This window comes from Bos indicus, chromosome 4 (assembly GCF_029378745.1).
Source record: "Bos indicus isolate NIAB-ARS_2022 breed Sahiwal x Tharparkar chromosome 4, NIAB-ARS_B.indTharparkar_mat_pri_1.0, whole genome shotgun sequence".
NCBI classification, from domain to species: domain Eukaryota; kingdom Metazoa; phylum Chordata; class Mammalia; order Artiodactyla; family Bovidae; genus Bos; species Bos indicus.
In genome coordinates this window covers 71,503,782-71,518,592 of record NC_091763.1, presented here as the reverse complement: position 1 = coordinate 71,518,592, position 14,811 = coordinate 71,503,782, and the positions used below count along the sequence as shown (strand labels likewise).

Here is a 14,811-nt window from a genome sequence, read left to right as displayed (position 1 = left end):
AAAGGATGGAAGCAGATGTTTAAATCAGAATACAAAATAATTTATTGTACTTTACCAAATTTATTTTTAAAAATCTACGCTAAGTCAGTACCGTTCAGGTGATACTTCACTATCAAGACAGCTAAAACATCACTGAACAGAACTGAATATGATGTTTACAGAACTGAATATGATGTTTTCCTATTACCCTTACATTTAGAATTCGATCGTCATGAAATCCAGATATACGAGGAGGTAGCCAAAATGCCTCCCTTCCAGAGAAAGACGTTAGTATTGATAGGAGCTCAAGGTGTGGGCCGAAGAAGCTTGAAAAACAGGTTCATAGTGTTAAATCCCACTAGGTTTGGAACCACAGTGCCATGTAAGTCTTCTGCATTTCCTTTGCTATTTGATTTGGAAGGAAAGGATGTGTGTGTCGGCAGGGGGGCCGAGGTGGGGGGTAGGAATTACTATTATTTTATTCCCAAGGAATTTCTAATTATGCCAATGGAAATGAAAGAGCAAATGATACTGAAAGCTTGACAACTCTACAGCTGTCTTGAAATAGCAGTGAAATAGCACTGTAGCCTCTGTCAGCTTGCTGGCTGGTGGCAGTCACTTCTCCAGACTCTTCAATCCGGTAATGTTCATTAAATGCAGGTATTAAGAGTTGTGGCAAAATTAACATTAGCTTTGTATATTCTTGTACAATTGACATATATCTGAAAAGTTGTGTTTTTCACTTATTTTATTGCAAAGAAAAGGGGGAAAGATGCTGGATCCTCTAACACTCCCAATGTCGCAGTCCCTTTGTGAATTTGTGTGTTCTGGCTTATAGGTCTCATTCCTTCAAGGTCATGAGCCTGCTTTTTGATAGCACGTCAAAAGAGATTCTTCTTCCAGAGCAAGCAAGATTAATTAAGTTCACATATTTATTTATGTATAAAATACATGATGGGAAGTACAAGCATTAAGTGAACCAAACACTCATTTTATGATCTTTGCATTCTTTCTCCATTCATACATTTACAAGGAAAGTTAAATAATGTCAAAAGCATGCTTGATGAGAATGGAGTTAAAGCAAGGAGTTAAATGATATATCTGCCTTAGAAGGCCTTAGTATAAGGACTACTATGCATGTGTCTTTATGTCTTCATCTTGGAGATACATGAGCCTTTACTTATGGGAACTTATCTCTTCCCTGAATATAAGCCAGTTTTGCCTTCGTAACTCCCCTTTCTGTGCGTCCATTGCTGACAAGCCCCGTTTTGATTCACATAGAATTTCTGTAGACGTTTTAATTCCTTTAAGCTTTCCAAGTCAGGTCTTAGCCTGGCATCACTCCATCTCTGTCAGATGAGTTTTAGGGTGTCTGTCCTTTCATCCAGTATGCTTAGACATTCAGTTCTCAGTGAGTAATCCTGTTGCTAGCATTCTTAGGGGTGTTGTTTGTAATCCCTTTAGGGCTTGAGTTGCATTGTATACACTGTAAATCAGTAAATCAGACAAATCCTAGTTAAATAGTTAACAAAATAAAAATCTCACTGTGACCAGAGTATTTTAAACTATTTTGTTTTCTGTTTTTATCAAATTAATGCATGTAGCATATTTTATACCGGTGGCAGATTCATTTTGATATTTGGCAAAACTAATACAATTATGTAAAGTTTAAAAATAAAATAAAATAAAATTAAAAAAATATATATATATATAATGAAAAATAACCCCATCTTCTTCTACCTAGTTACCAGAAACAGTCACTTTTCAATCTTTCTGGTATTTCTTCTGTTAGTCCTCCATATGTTTTAATAATATCTTCACTCTGCTGTTTCTTGCTCTATCCAGTGTAGGCCTTATCTGCTGTCTTCCTGAGTGTCCTCCCAATATAAAGATAGCTCTCAGTTCAGTTCAGTCGCTCAGTCGTGTCCGACTCTTTGCAACCCCATGAATCGCAGCACGCCAGGCCTCCCTGTCCATCACCAACTCCCAGAGTTCACCCAGACTCACGGCCATCGAGTCAGTGATGCCATCCAGCCATCTCATCCTCTGTTGTCCCCTTCTCCTCCTGCCCCTAATCCCTCCCAGCATCAGAGTCTTTTCCAATGAGTCAACTCTTCTCATGAGGTGGCCAAAGTACTGGAGTTTCAGCTTTAGCATCATTCCTTCCAAAGAAATCCCAGGGCTGATCTCCTTCAGGATGGACTAGTTGGATCTTCTTGCAGTCCAAGGGACTCTCAAGAGTCTTCTCCAACACCACAGTTCAAAAGCATCAATTCTTCGGCGCTCAGCCTTCTTCACAGTCCCAACTCTCACATCCATACATGACCACTGGAAAAACCATAGCCTTGACTAGACGAACCTTTGTTGGCAAAGTAATGTCTCTGCTTTTGAATATGCTGTCTAGGTTGGTCATAACTTTCCTTCCAAGGAGTAAGCGTCTTTTAATTTCATGGCTGCAGTCACCATCTGCAGTGACTTTGGAGCCCAGAAAAATAAAGTCTGACACTGTTTCCACTGTTTCCCCATCTATTTCCCATGAAGTGATGGGACCGGATGCCATGATCTTCGTTTTCTGAATGTTGAGCTTTAAGCCAACTTTTTAACTCTCCACTTTCACTTTCATCAAGAGGCTTTTGAGTTCCTCTTTACTTTCTGCCATAAGGGTGGTGTCATCTGCATATCTGAGGTTATTGATATTTCTCCCGGCAATCCTGATTCCAGCTTGTGCTTCTTCCAGCCCAGCGTTTCTCATGATGTACTCTGCATATAAGTTAAATAAGCAGGGTGACAATATACAGCCTTGACGAACTCCTTTTCCTATTTAGAACCAGTGTGTTGTTCCATGTCCAGTTCTAATTGTTGCTTCCTGACATGCATACAAATTTCTCAAGAAGCAGGTCAGGTGGTCTGGTATTCCCATCTCTTTCAGAATTTTCCACAGTTTATTATGATCCACACAGTCAAAGGTTTTGGCATAGTCAGTAAAGCAGAAATAGATGTTTTTCTGGAACTCTCTTGCTTTTTCCACTATCCAGCGGATGTTGGCAATTTGATCTCTGGTTCCTCTGCCTTTTCTAAAACCAGCTTGAACGTCAGGAAGTTCACGGTTCACATATTGCTGAAGCCTGGGTTGGAGAATTTTGAGCATTACTTTACTAGCGTGTGAGATGAGTGCAACTGTGCGGTAGTTTGAGCATTCTTTGGCATTGCCTTTCTTTGGGATTGGAATGAAAACTGACCTTTTCCAGTCCTGTGGCCACTGCTGAGTTTTCCAAATTTGCTGGCATATTGAGTGCAGCACTTTCACAGCATCATCTTTCAGGATTTGGAATAGCTCAACTGGAATTCCATCACCTCCACTAGCTTTGTTTGTAGTGATGCTTTCTAAGGCCCACTTGACTTCACGTTCCAGGATGTCTGGCTCTAGGTGAGTGATCGATCACACCATCGTGATTATCTGGGCCAGTCTTTGTTTTAATACAAAACTATATGCATGAATTCTGTCATAATTCATGCATATAGTTTTGTATTAAAACAAAGACTGGCTTATTCGGTAAGTCACGCATTTTTCTTGGAGACCTCAGTCTCACAAGCCTCAGTCTTCCTGCTTCAGTGAGGACTACACACACTCCTCTCTGTCTATCCCACGTTAGCATAAGGATGTTTCCCTTTATTGTTGTCCTGAGTTGAAGCTATGGCTCCTGGGTCCCATTCTTTTTCTTTCTTGGTTTATTGCATTGTTTTGCTGCGGCACATCACTTGCAACTTGACAAGAAATGGTGTATGGATGTTAATTTTTGGATCTTTGTGTTTGAAGTTGTATGTTTTTTGCCCTGTATTTGATTAATTGAGAATAGAAAGTCTAAATTTTAATACTGAAAAGATGTTACTCTTGAATCCAGTTTGGTTAAGAAGTCTGTTGTTCAGTCACCAGGTCATGTCCAACTCTTTGAGATCCCATGGACTGCAGCACACCAGGCTTCCCTGCTCCTCACCATCTCCCAGAATTTGCCCAAGTTCATGTCCATTGAATCAGTGATGCCATATAATCAATTTATCCTCCGTTGCCCTCTTCTCCTTCTGCTTTCATTCTTTCCCAGCATCAGGGTCTTTTAAGAAGTCTGGGACATCATTTTAATTTTTGTTCTTTCATAAATGACCTGATTTTCCTTCAGAGTCTTTTTATTTTGTTGGTTTTCATTATCTTATAATAATGATGTGCCTTTGTGTGCATCTATTTTTATTCCTTGTGCTGATGATTGTGGCTCTTCAGACTAGAAATTCATGCTCTTCCATTCTAGGAAATTATGTTTCTTCGATGATTTCTCTCTGTTTTCTGTTTTGACTTTTTCTAGAATTTCTATTAGCTAGATGTTGAACATCCTGGATTTATCTCTTTTGTCTCTTACTTTTCATATTGTCTAGCCTTTTATCTTTTTATTCTACTCTTTAAAAGATTACCTTGAATTCTTTATCTTCTATCTCATCAGTGTTTATCACAACTAGTCATAATTTTCATTTTAGGATTATTTTCTGTTTCCTGTTTAATTTTTTTTTCCCATAGCACCATCTGTTTCTGGGAACTATCTCTGCTGTATCTCTAAGAATATTAAATAGTGAGTGTAATTCTTTTTTATGTTTCTGTTGTATAGGATGATTAAAATATTCTGGAGATGAATAATGGTAATGGTTGCACAACAGTGTTAATGTACTTACTGCCAATTAATTGTACACTTAATAATGGTTAAAATGATAAATTTTATGTTATATATATTTTATCATGATTAAAAAACCCTAAGAATTAATCATATTAGCTTCTTAATATTCTAGTATATAAGTATATCATGCTTTATTTAACCCTCTCTGTTATCGTCCATTTGCATGATTTGGGTGGCATTTTTGTTACAAGTAACTAAACTGTGTATATGTAAATCTCAGATGTAAAATTAGTAAACCAAAGGATATATATGTAGAGAGGGATTTATACATAGAAGTATAAATATATTTATTTCATCTTGCTTTCTTCATGCCAAATTAATTTACAGAAAGATATACTATTTTACCTTTCAACAGATTTTTAGTAACTGTAAATATTCATATATGAATTTTTATATAGAATTATGTATGTATATCCATACATCAACTCTCATTTCGTTACATGATGTTGGTGTGTCTTACTTTTTTTTAAATCATTCACATTTATATAACATCTAGTTTTTATTAAGCTTCAGAATTAACACATACAAAAAAATATTAAGTGTGACAAGTTTCCTTAACTTGTGATACATTGTCTGGTGGTCTGGATGGCAGGGTCTCATAGGGAAGGAGGTAAATACTGCTGTTAGATTAAGTTGATTTCATTTTCTTTATGTATTATATGATCCTAAAATAAATATAAATTTAATAATTAAAAATTATTCATCTTCTTGGCTAAACTGCCTTATTAATTATGTTTTCTCTTTACTATGTCTTGGAATAGTTAACAAATGTTACTTTGTTGCTTATTTCCTCACTATATGAAGAGCTGCTAAAGATTAGAATTTTGCTAAACAATCTATTAGTTACCATAAAAGTCTAAGGAATCAGCTGTAGTTAAGTCACCCTGATCTAATTTCTCTGTTCTAAAAATGGAAAAAGACTTAATTATGTGGCAATTTAGATTGTGTGTGTGTGTCCACTAGAGAATGGTATTCTAGTTAAAATTCACTTGTAAACCAAAAACATTTCCCCAATAATGTGAGATTCTCTCCACGTGATAGAGGTAGTGGTGGAGGCAGTGTGTGTGTCTGTACGTTCCACTTCAAGCAGCACATTTCTATGTGTGGTTTCACTGTGGTGCATCACAAAAGTCATACTCTTCTAAAATTATCTTCACAGATACTAAGCCAAGTCCTAGCATGTGTGTAGTTGGGGAACTTAAAATTGCCTTTGAAATTTTATCATACCACTTTTGGTAAAGAATTCCAGAAACCTTAGAGATTACACATTTTTTAACATGAAAAGTCATTATGGCATCTTGAAGCTCTTTAAGTGACTTCATAAATCTCTCTACAGTAATCTGGGATGAGCCAGAAAACAGCAGGGGAAAAAGGGAATTGTCTCGTACATAATGATCTCATTTATCAATTAGACCCTTGTTACTGAGCTTGAACTTAAAGTTTTGTTCTTATAAAAGTTTTCTTGGTGTGTTGTTACAAATAGTCCAAATACTAACTGTCACTTTTTCATCTGTTTACTTTCTAACTTTAATTGCATATAGTTAATGATTTCCTCAGATATTCTGCTTGTGTAAGTACTTGACTAATAGAAGTAGAATTTTTTTTTATATATATCTGATGTAGCCAAACTCAGATTAAGGTTAAACTTGAATATACACACACACGTACACAAATTACCTTTCTTCCTAGGGAGTTCTAGCAAGTTGGCAGAGAGTACATAACTGCATTTTTACAACAGTTTGAAAGGTGATAATTATCTGTTCTAGCACAGCCAGGTTGCAAAGGAGTTGTATGTTTCTCAAATACCAGATAAAAGGATCTTTGACTTGATCTCTCTCTCATTCTCTCAGAAAGAATACTTCAGGTCAGAGTAGAGAAAGTAGAACATAGTAACATCCAGGTGGCTAGATCTACCACTGAGGTGCAAAACAAAACAATTAACATTTGGAAATGTCAAGTAGAAGGAAGCCAGAAGAAAGGTGTGGTACTAGGGTGAAATAAAGGACAGATAATTTGTGGGTAAAACTACACTTCAGAAAATTGATAATACCAACTAAGAATAGAACTTTGCTCACTTATTGGACTTGCAATTAGGCAGTGTTAAAGTATAAAGAAATTAATACTCCTTAACAGAAAGGGAGTATTGGTCAGATAGAAAAGACACTCATTTGCAATATACTTTACACTTAAGAAGGAAATGGCAACCCACTCCAGTACTCTTGCCTGGAGAATCCCATGGAGGGAGGAGCCTGGTAGGCTACAGTCCATGGGGTTGCAGAGTCGACTCGACTGAGTGACAGTGACTTGACTTCACACTTATTGCTCTTACCTTAGTTAGGAATTTCAAGTTAGGGCTCTGCTTCTAGGTAAAATATATTTCGAGTTTCAAACTGACTTTATAAAGCATATTTTTTGGATGTAAATTGTATATTGGAGACTACCTCTTAAAACATTTCTGTGGATCAGGGTCAGTAAACTTTTTTATTTTAGATTTTGTCGTCCGTTTAGTCTGTACCACAGCTATTCTGAGAAGGAAATGGCAACCCACTCCAGTATTCTTGCCTGGAGAATGCCAGGGACAGAGGCACCTAGTGGGCTGCCGTCTATGGGGTCACACAGAGTCAGACACGACTGAAGCGACTTAGCAGCAGCAGCTATTCTGCCTTTGTAAAATGAATGAAAACATGGGTGATAAAATGAATGAGCAAAGCTGTGTGCCAGTAAAACTTTTTTACAGAAGTATTATTATTTACAATAAGAAGCAAACAGGTTTTGTAAATAAACTTTATTTACAAAAATAAGATTTGGTCATAGGCTATGGTTTGTCAACCCCTGCACTAAATGTAAAAGTCTTAAGCTACCCTGTACATTTTGGTTTATATTTTAATACATTGCATTGTCTCTGTACAAATTCTCAATGCTGTGTTATTTAGTTACTTCACGGAAACCAAGGGAAGATGAAAAAGATGGCCAAGCATATAAATTTGTGTCACGATCTGAGATGGAAGCTGATATTAAAGCTGGAAAGTATTTGGAACATGGGGAATATGAAGGAAACCTCTACGGAACCAAGATCGACTCCATTCTTGAAGTTGTCCAAACTGGAAGAACTTGCATTTTGGATGTCAACCCACAAGTAAGCTGTATGAATTCCAAAGCTGTTTTTTAAGTTTTAGTTCCTGTGGAGTTTTTGTCTTCAGATTATGAGGATATCTCTTTTCCTCTATTACCTGTGGCGATAGAGAACCTTATTATGCATCTACAGCTAGTTTACTAAATCTCTAATCCATTAGTCAGCAGAGACTTGGATGGCAATAGATGCTTGAGTCACACCCCTTCCCACCCAGCACACACACAGCCCCACACATTCACACACATATCCCATTCATTTCATTCTCATTCTGTGTCCTTTACTGACCCCTTCCCACCATTCTACACTCAACCCAATCCCCTTTCCCTACTCAGAGATTTGTATTATTAATAGTTTGGTGCATATCATGCTGTCATTTTAAGTATGCTTTAAATAAAAAAATATATATATTTAGAAAATGTAATGGGTTTTCTACTTTTGTTGTTTCTTATATACATAAATGGAAAAATTCTATACAGATTCTTTAGCCTTTTTTCATTAAGCAGTATTTTTTGAAGATCTTTTCGTGTTAGGTACTATAGAGCTTTTTTTGTGATTGCTGCATGATATTTCATAGTACAGATATATGATTATTTATATAACCACTCTCCAGTTAACGGACACTGAAATTATTTCTGCTTTTTCAATATTAACAGAATTCTACAATTAACATAGAAAGCATTTATATCATTCTTAATGATTTGGGATCATTAATACTTTTTTTTTGTTCAGGGGTACCAAAGAGTAGTGAGACTGAAATCAGAACAAAATTAATGGATCACCATTTTAGGAAAGCACTATATGGAATCAGAAGGATAGAAGGGAGGTGAGGGGATGGGGAGCAGGTGTTAGACTATGTCCTTTATCTTTAGGAAGAGGGCAGGTGGACTTTGATTATTTAGGGTAACATAATTCAGATTCTAATCCTATATAAATTGGTTTGCAACTTTCTTCTACACAGGCCCTGAAAGTGCTGAGGACATCCGAGTTCATGCCCTATGTTGTGTTCATTGCTGCTCCAGAGCTGGATACCCTACGTGCCATGCACAAGGCCGTAGTGGAGGCTGGTATCACTACCAAACTTCTGACGGTGAGGAGTGTTCAGGCTAGCGGTGTTATTTTCCTCCTAAAGTTTTTCCTTTTTCTTTTGGGCATGTTTAATTCTATCTATTCATATTTATGAAACAAACACATTACATAAGGTATCACAGAATAAAAATATGTTCCCTGGATGTAGTTAGGATTTAGAACAGTATTGCTTTTACTTAAAAATCATCGTCCACTCCATTTTAAAACAGAAGTTTACTCTGTGTAAAGGAAATGGAACAGTGTTAAAATGTACATATTAATCTAATTCCCTCTTTTTACTACTGTGGAAACAGGGCCTATACAAGATGTTCATAAGGTTTACTATGGGTAGAGTTAGGTGTTGTTACATGTTTTCATTTCTCCCTCTCTTTTTCTCATGTTGTGAAAAATTTTAAATATGTAGAAAAGAGGGAAGACATGAACTCCCATGTGCCCACCACTTAGCTTCAATAACACATGGCCATTTTTGTTACAATTAGACCTCTCTTCACTTCCTCCCTCACCTTGAATTATTTTGGAGCACATCTTTGATATCACATCAACCATAAATACTTTAGTATTTATGTCTAAAGATAGACGTTTTGGACGTAACCATGAAACCATTAACACATCAAACATTAGGAAGAGCAGCTTCTTAATGTTATCAATATATAGTCTGTATTTGCATTTCCTCAGTATTTATAATTTTTTTTAGTTAGTTTGTTCAAATCAGGATCCAAACAAGATTAACACATTGCATTTACCTAATATCTTCTAAATCTTTTTTCCCCCACCCCAGCTTAATCAAGGTATAATTGATATACAATAAACGATATATGTTGAAAGTATACACCTTGATAAGGTGGGGCTCATGTATGCACCTGTGAGGCCATCACAGTAAAGAAACGGCATGCCCATCACCTCCACAAGTTTCCTTGTGCCCCTTCACAGTCCCTCCCTCCTGCTTCTACCTCTTCCACAATTTAGCTGATTAGCCTTGAAATCAGGTAGCTTTAGTCTTCTTTGTTCTTTTTCAGGTTGCTCCATGTCTCTAATGAGCTTTATGAATATCTGAAATATAGTTATAATAAATGTTTTCATGTCTTCAAATTCTAACATTTGCACCAGTTCTGGATTATTTAATGACTTTGCTCCTCATTGTGAGTCTTATTTTCTTGCACCTTTGCAGTCCTAGTAATTAATTGGATACCTAATATTGTGAATTTTGTCCTGGGAAATGCAGCTATTTGGAAATTGTTTGTTCCTTTCACATCTTGCTTTAAAACCAGAGCAGTTCTCATTCTAGGAGCAATTACTCTTGAGTGCTGAGGCAAAACCCATTTGAGTGCTCTCTCAGATGACCTGTGCCTCAAGAGGTTTTCTGTCCTGCCTGTGGGCATGGATATTGTTTCTGGCTCAGAATGATAGCTCTCATCCTTCCTGGTGATTCTTTGGTGATCCTGGGTAGTTGTGAAGTGCAAGGATTGGTATTCAGCTGAATGCTGGAGGGGGGTCTTTTGCAAGTCTCCAGAGTTCTCTCTCCAGGCTGCTGTTCCATCCTGTATTCTGTCCTGCAAACCCCTGCTGCCTTGTTCTCCCTGGACTGTCAGCTCTGCTGACAACTGAGAGTTCAGTAGCCTCCTCCTGGGCTCCGCCTCCCTATGCTGCAGACTGGAAGCTATTTCAAGCTGGTGTGTAACCTGGGATAATCATAGGGCTCACCGTTTCCTATCTCTGGAATCCCTGGGTTCCATTGCTAACATGCGAAAGATGCACAGTGTCTTTTGTTATTCCGTACTTGTGGTCTGAGTTGTGAGGCAGGAGAGTTCTTCTGATATCTTTTGTGTTTTTTTTTTTTTTTAGTAACTGTGATGTGAAGTGATAGTATTCCAAGTTTGTCATTCGTTCTGCATTTATAAACTAGAATTCTTCTAAGTAATGACTTTTTTCCATTAACTAGTAGATTACTCTGAAGTAGAGTATATACAGAAAAGTAGAAAATATACTTGATACTTCCCCTTTATAGATCAGTTTTCAGAATAATGGGTTTGTTCCATAACAGACTCCACAGGTGACCAAATAAGGTTTGTGTTTTTTAGTTTTTAAATCCACAAGCACATGGATTTAAACTTGATATATTTTACTCTCTTATTGCAGTTGTTATTCTTATTGATGTTCAAATTGTCCCATTTTTGACCAACGGGGGCTTATTTAAGTTGGCCCTTGAGATCTATTTCATGAGCTTAATGGTCTCATATAGCTTCCCTGCTGTAAGACAGATGTTCCAGGCTCATCTTGTACATTTTCTGTTCCAAGCCAGGAGTCAGCTATTTGTCCAAAAAGCTCTGGTTCCTTTTAGAGTAAATGATATTTTATTTTAGGACTATAATATTAAAGATGCACATTGTCCCAAGATTGAGGATTGTTTCTAGCTGTATGCACCTTTTAGGTAGACAGAGCTCATTTGGATATATGCTTTTCTGTTTGTATGTTTGAAGGAAACTGTATCATGAATTTATACTGACACTTCCCCATCAAATTCAGGATTACAGGGTTTATACTTAACCTCTTTTATATGGTAACTCCATTCTCCTGTGCTGAGTATCCCAGTTCTCAAAAACACTGGGAATGTTAAGAGTAGCACATAATTGCTCATTTGCTTTATCTCACAATACACAGCAGTCTGAATATAAGTGTACAAATGCTACCAGGTATGATTCTTGTGAACTGTCTCTTTTATCTTTAGGGTTTATCCCACTAAGTATATCAGTCAAATCAAATCACTATATATTAAAGTCACTTGAAATACTCCCTTGTCTGTGCTTAAGTCAGTTATTACTCTTTGATGTGTAAATTGTCTCATCTTTAGCTAGGAGGAGCCTATTCCTCTTATTGTCTTGAGTCTTTTTAATACAACCCCAATAACCTTCAATGATTCTTTGCTTCCTGGTACGAGCTGCTCCAGGTTATCCTTACACATTTCTTGGCCCAGATCTGGAACCAGCCTTCCAAAAGCCCTGGTTCCTTCTAGTGGGAAGTAGTATTTAGGCCTCCTATGGATGCTAGAATTGTGTATTCAACTTAGCTGGTCATTGTTTCGAGATCTTCTTAGTGACCAGATAAAGGAAACATATTTCCCCCTTTTGGAATATAGACATCATTAGTTCAATTTGATAGTTTCAACTCAGATTTTACATTTTTACTTAACTTCTTTGACTTTTTTAAATCGTTTTTTTTCTCCTATGCTGAAAGTCTTCATTCCTAATAACATTAACATAATTTCAGACTTTACATATATAAAATAAGCACATACTATATGTGTAATTCCTGAGTCATAATATTAACAATATGATTATTAAAAAGTTTTAAGTTTCAGACTTAAAACTTTTTTAAAAAATTATGATATATTCCTTGAATATTATTTTAAAGTCACTAAAATAATTCAGTGTTTAAGCCATCAACTTGAAACACTTTTTTATTTTGCTTTTAAGTTTTAGGTATTACTGTTTTTTATTTGAATTTAATTTTGTCATATAATTGTATACATTTTCATAGTTCCAGAGTAAATCTTTAAATCAAACAAAATTTAGCTTTACTGTCCTCTGTACTCCAGCCTCCCACCTACACAGGTAGCTATTTTCACAATTTTTAATATAAATATGTGTATCCTCCTGCCCCCATTTCTTACATTAAAGGTAGCTTCTTACATACAGTAGTCTGCCTGCCTTTTTCACTTACTAATACATTCTGGAGATCATTCTATAGCCATACAGAGAGAGAGGTTTTTATTCTTCCATCTATATGGTATACTAGATAATTGTCACAGGATTATTATTGTCAAATAGAATTGATTTGTGTTTTAATAGGACAGATTGCTAATGACTATACTAGGTAAGATTTGTTTATAAGTTGGCCTGTTTATACATCTATAACAAAAGGCTCCTCTGTTCATGGTATGCTCCAGCAAAGTATACTGGAGTGGGTTGCCATTCCTTTCTCCAGGGGAATTTTCCCAACCCAGGTGTCGAACCTGGGTCGTCTGCATTGCAGGCAGATTCTTTACCATCTGAGACACCAGGGAAACCCAGAGATATTTTAGTTGTTTCAAACTGATTTAGAGATCTCAGTGAAAATATTAACTAAAATATAAGTACTAATATCCCTCAAGCTTACTTGAGAACCCACTTCACTATTTTACTTTCCTTTAGGAGTTTTCACCAAATCCATTAACTTATTTACCATTATTAAGCTGATGTTCCTATTATATTGATAACCCAGACCTGAGCTCCAATTTACACTAGCATTCACCTACTTAACATTACAGCTGCACCTGGATGTCTCATAGACACCTTAAACTTAGCATGTACAAAGTAGAATGTTTTATTTACCCCCCACCCAAAATCATATTTCCCCCACTCCCACCCACCCAACTCTGCGTCTTCTGCAACTATCCATTTATTCAAGCTAGAAACTCGAGCTATTTTTGATTCATTCATATTCCTCACGTTCCATATTCAGCCCATCAGCTAAACTGGATAATTTTATCACCAAAATATATGTCTATTCTGCTGTCATTTCCATCTTCTCTGCCTCCATCATAATCCAGAGATGTCTTCCCATCACATCTAGGTCTTCCATGACCTAGCCTGTGCTGTCTCAACTTATTACCCCATCCTCCCTTGTCCTCCATCCATCTTGGTGGTCTTTTTATCTTTCAGTATCCATTTTCCCCTTGGATTTTACATTGCTGTTTCCTCTGCCTGGAATGCTCTTTCCTCCACTATAGTTCTCAATTTAAATGTCATTTCAGTTCAGTTCAGTCACTCAGTCGTGTGCAACTCTTTGCAACCCCATGAATCGCAGCACGCCAAACCTCCCTGTCCATCACCAACTCCCGGAGTCTACTCAAACCCATTTCCATCGAGTAGGTGATGCCATCCAGCCATCTCATCCTCTGTCATTGCCTTCTCCTCCTGCCCCCAATCCCTCCCAGCATCAGAGTCTTTTCCAATGAGTCAACTCTTCGCAGAAGGTGGCCAAAGTACTGGAGTTTCAGCTTCAGCATCAGTCCTTCCAGTGAACACCCAGGACTGATCTCCTTTAGAATGGACTGGTTGGATCTCCTACAGTCCAAGGGACTCTCAAGAGTCTTCTCCAACACCACAGTTCAAAAGCACCAATTCTTCAACGCTCAGCTTTCTTCACAGTCCAACTCTCACATCCATACATGACCACAGGAAAAACCATAGCCTTGACTAGACAGACCTTTGTTGGCAAAGTAATGTCTCTGCTTTTGAATATGCTATCTAGGTTGGTCATAACTTTTCTTCCAAGGAGTAAGCGCCTTTTAATTTCATGGCTGCAATCACCATCTGCAGTGATTTTGGAGCCCCCAAAAATAAAGTCTGACACTGTTTCCACTGTTTCCCCATCTATTTCCCATGAAGTGATGGGACCAGATGCCATAATCTTAGTTTTCTGAATGTTGAGCTTTAAGCCAACTTTTTCACTCTCCTCTTTCACTTTCATCAAGAAGCTTTTTAGTCCTCTTCACTTTCTGCCATAAGGGTGGTGTCATCTGCGTATCTGAGGTTATTGATATTTCTCCCGGCAATCTTGATTCCAGCTTGTGTTTCTTCCAGCCCAGCATTTCTCTTCTACTCTGCATAGAAGTTAAATAAGCAGGGTGACAATACACAGCCTTGACGTACTCCTTTTCCTATTTGGAACCAGTCTCTTGTTCTATGTCCAGTTCTAACTGTTGCTTCCTGACCTGCATATAGGTTTCTCAAGAGGCAGGTCAGGTGGTCTAGTATTCCCATCTCTTTCAGAATTTTCCACAGTTTATTATGATCCACACAGTCAAAGGTTTTGGCATAGTCAATAAAGCAGAAATAGATGTTTTTCTGGAACTCT

At 37.2% G+C, this 14,811-nt stretch overlaps 1 protein-coding gene across 11 annotated transcripts in view; it reads left to right on the top strand.

Annotated features, from left to right (window-relative positions):
* Positions 1–14,811, top strand: part of PALS2 (protein associated with LIN7 2, MAGUK p55 family member) — a 136,134-nt gene that overhangs the window by 113,302 nt on the left and 8,021 nt on the right. For 10 of the 11 annotated variants that reach the window (XM_070787937.1, XM_070787936.1, XM_070787939.1 and 7 more), the window contains 3 exons: positions 200–361; positions 7,631–7,833; positions 8,789–8,917. In XM_070787937.1, coding sequence (XP_070644038.1) covers positions 200–361; positions 7,631–7,833; positions 8,789–8,917 — 494 coding nt within the window. Of the gene's footprint in view, positions 1–199; positions 362–7,630; positions 7,841–8,788; positions 8,918–14,811 lie in introns of all 11 variants that reach the window. The other variant, XM_070787933.1, reaches the window with a different exon arrangement.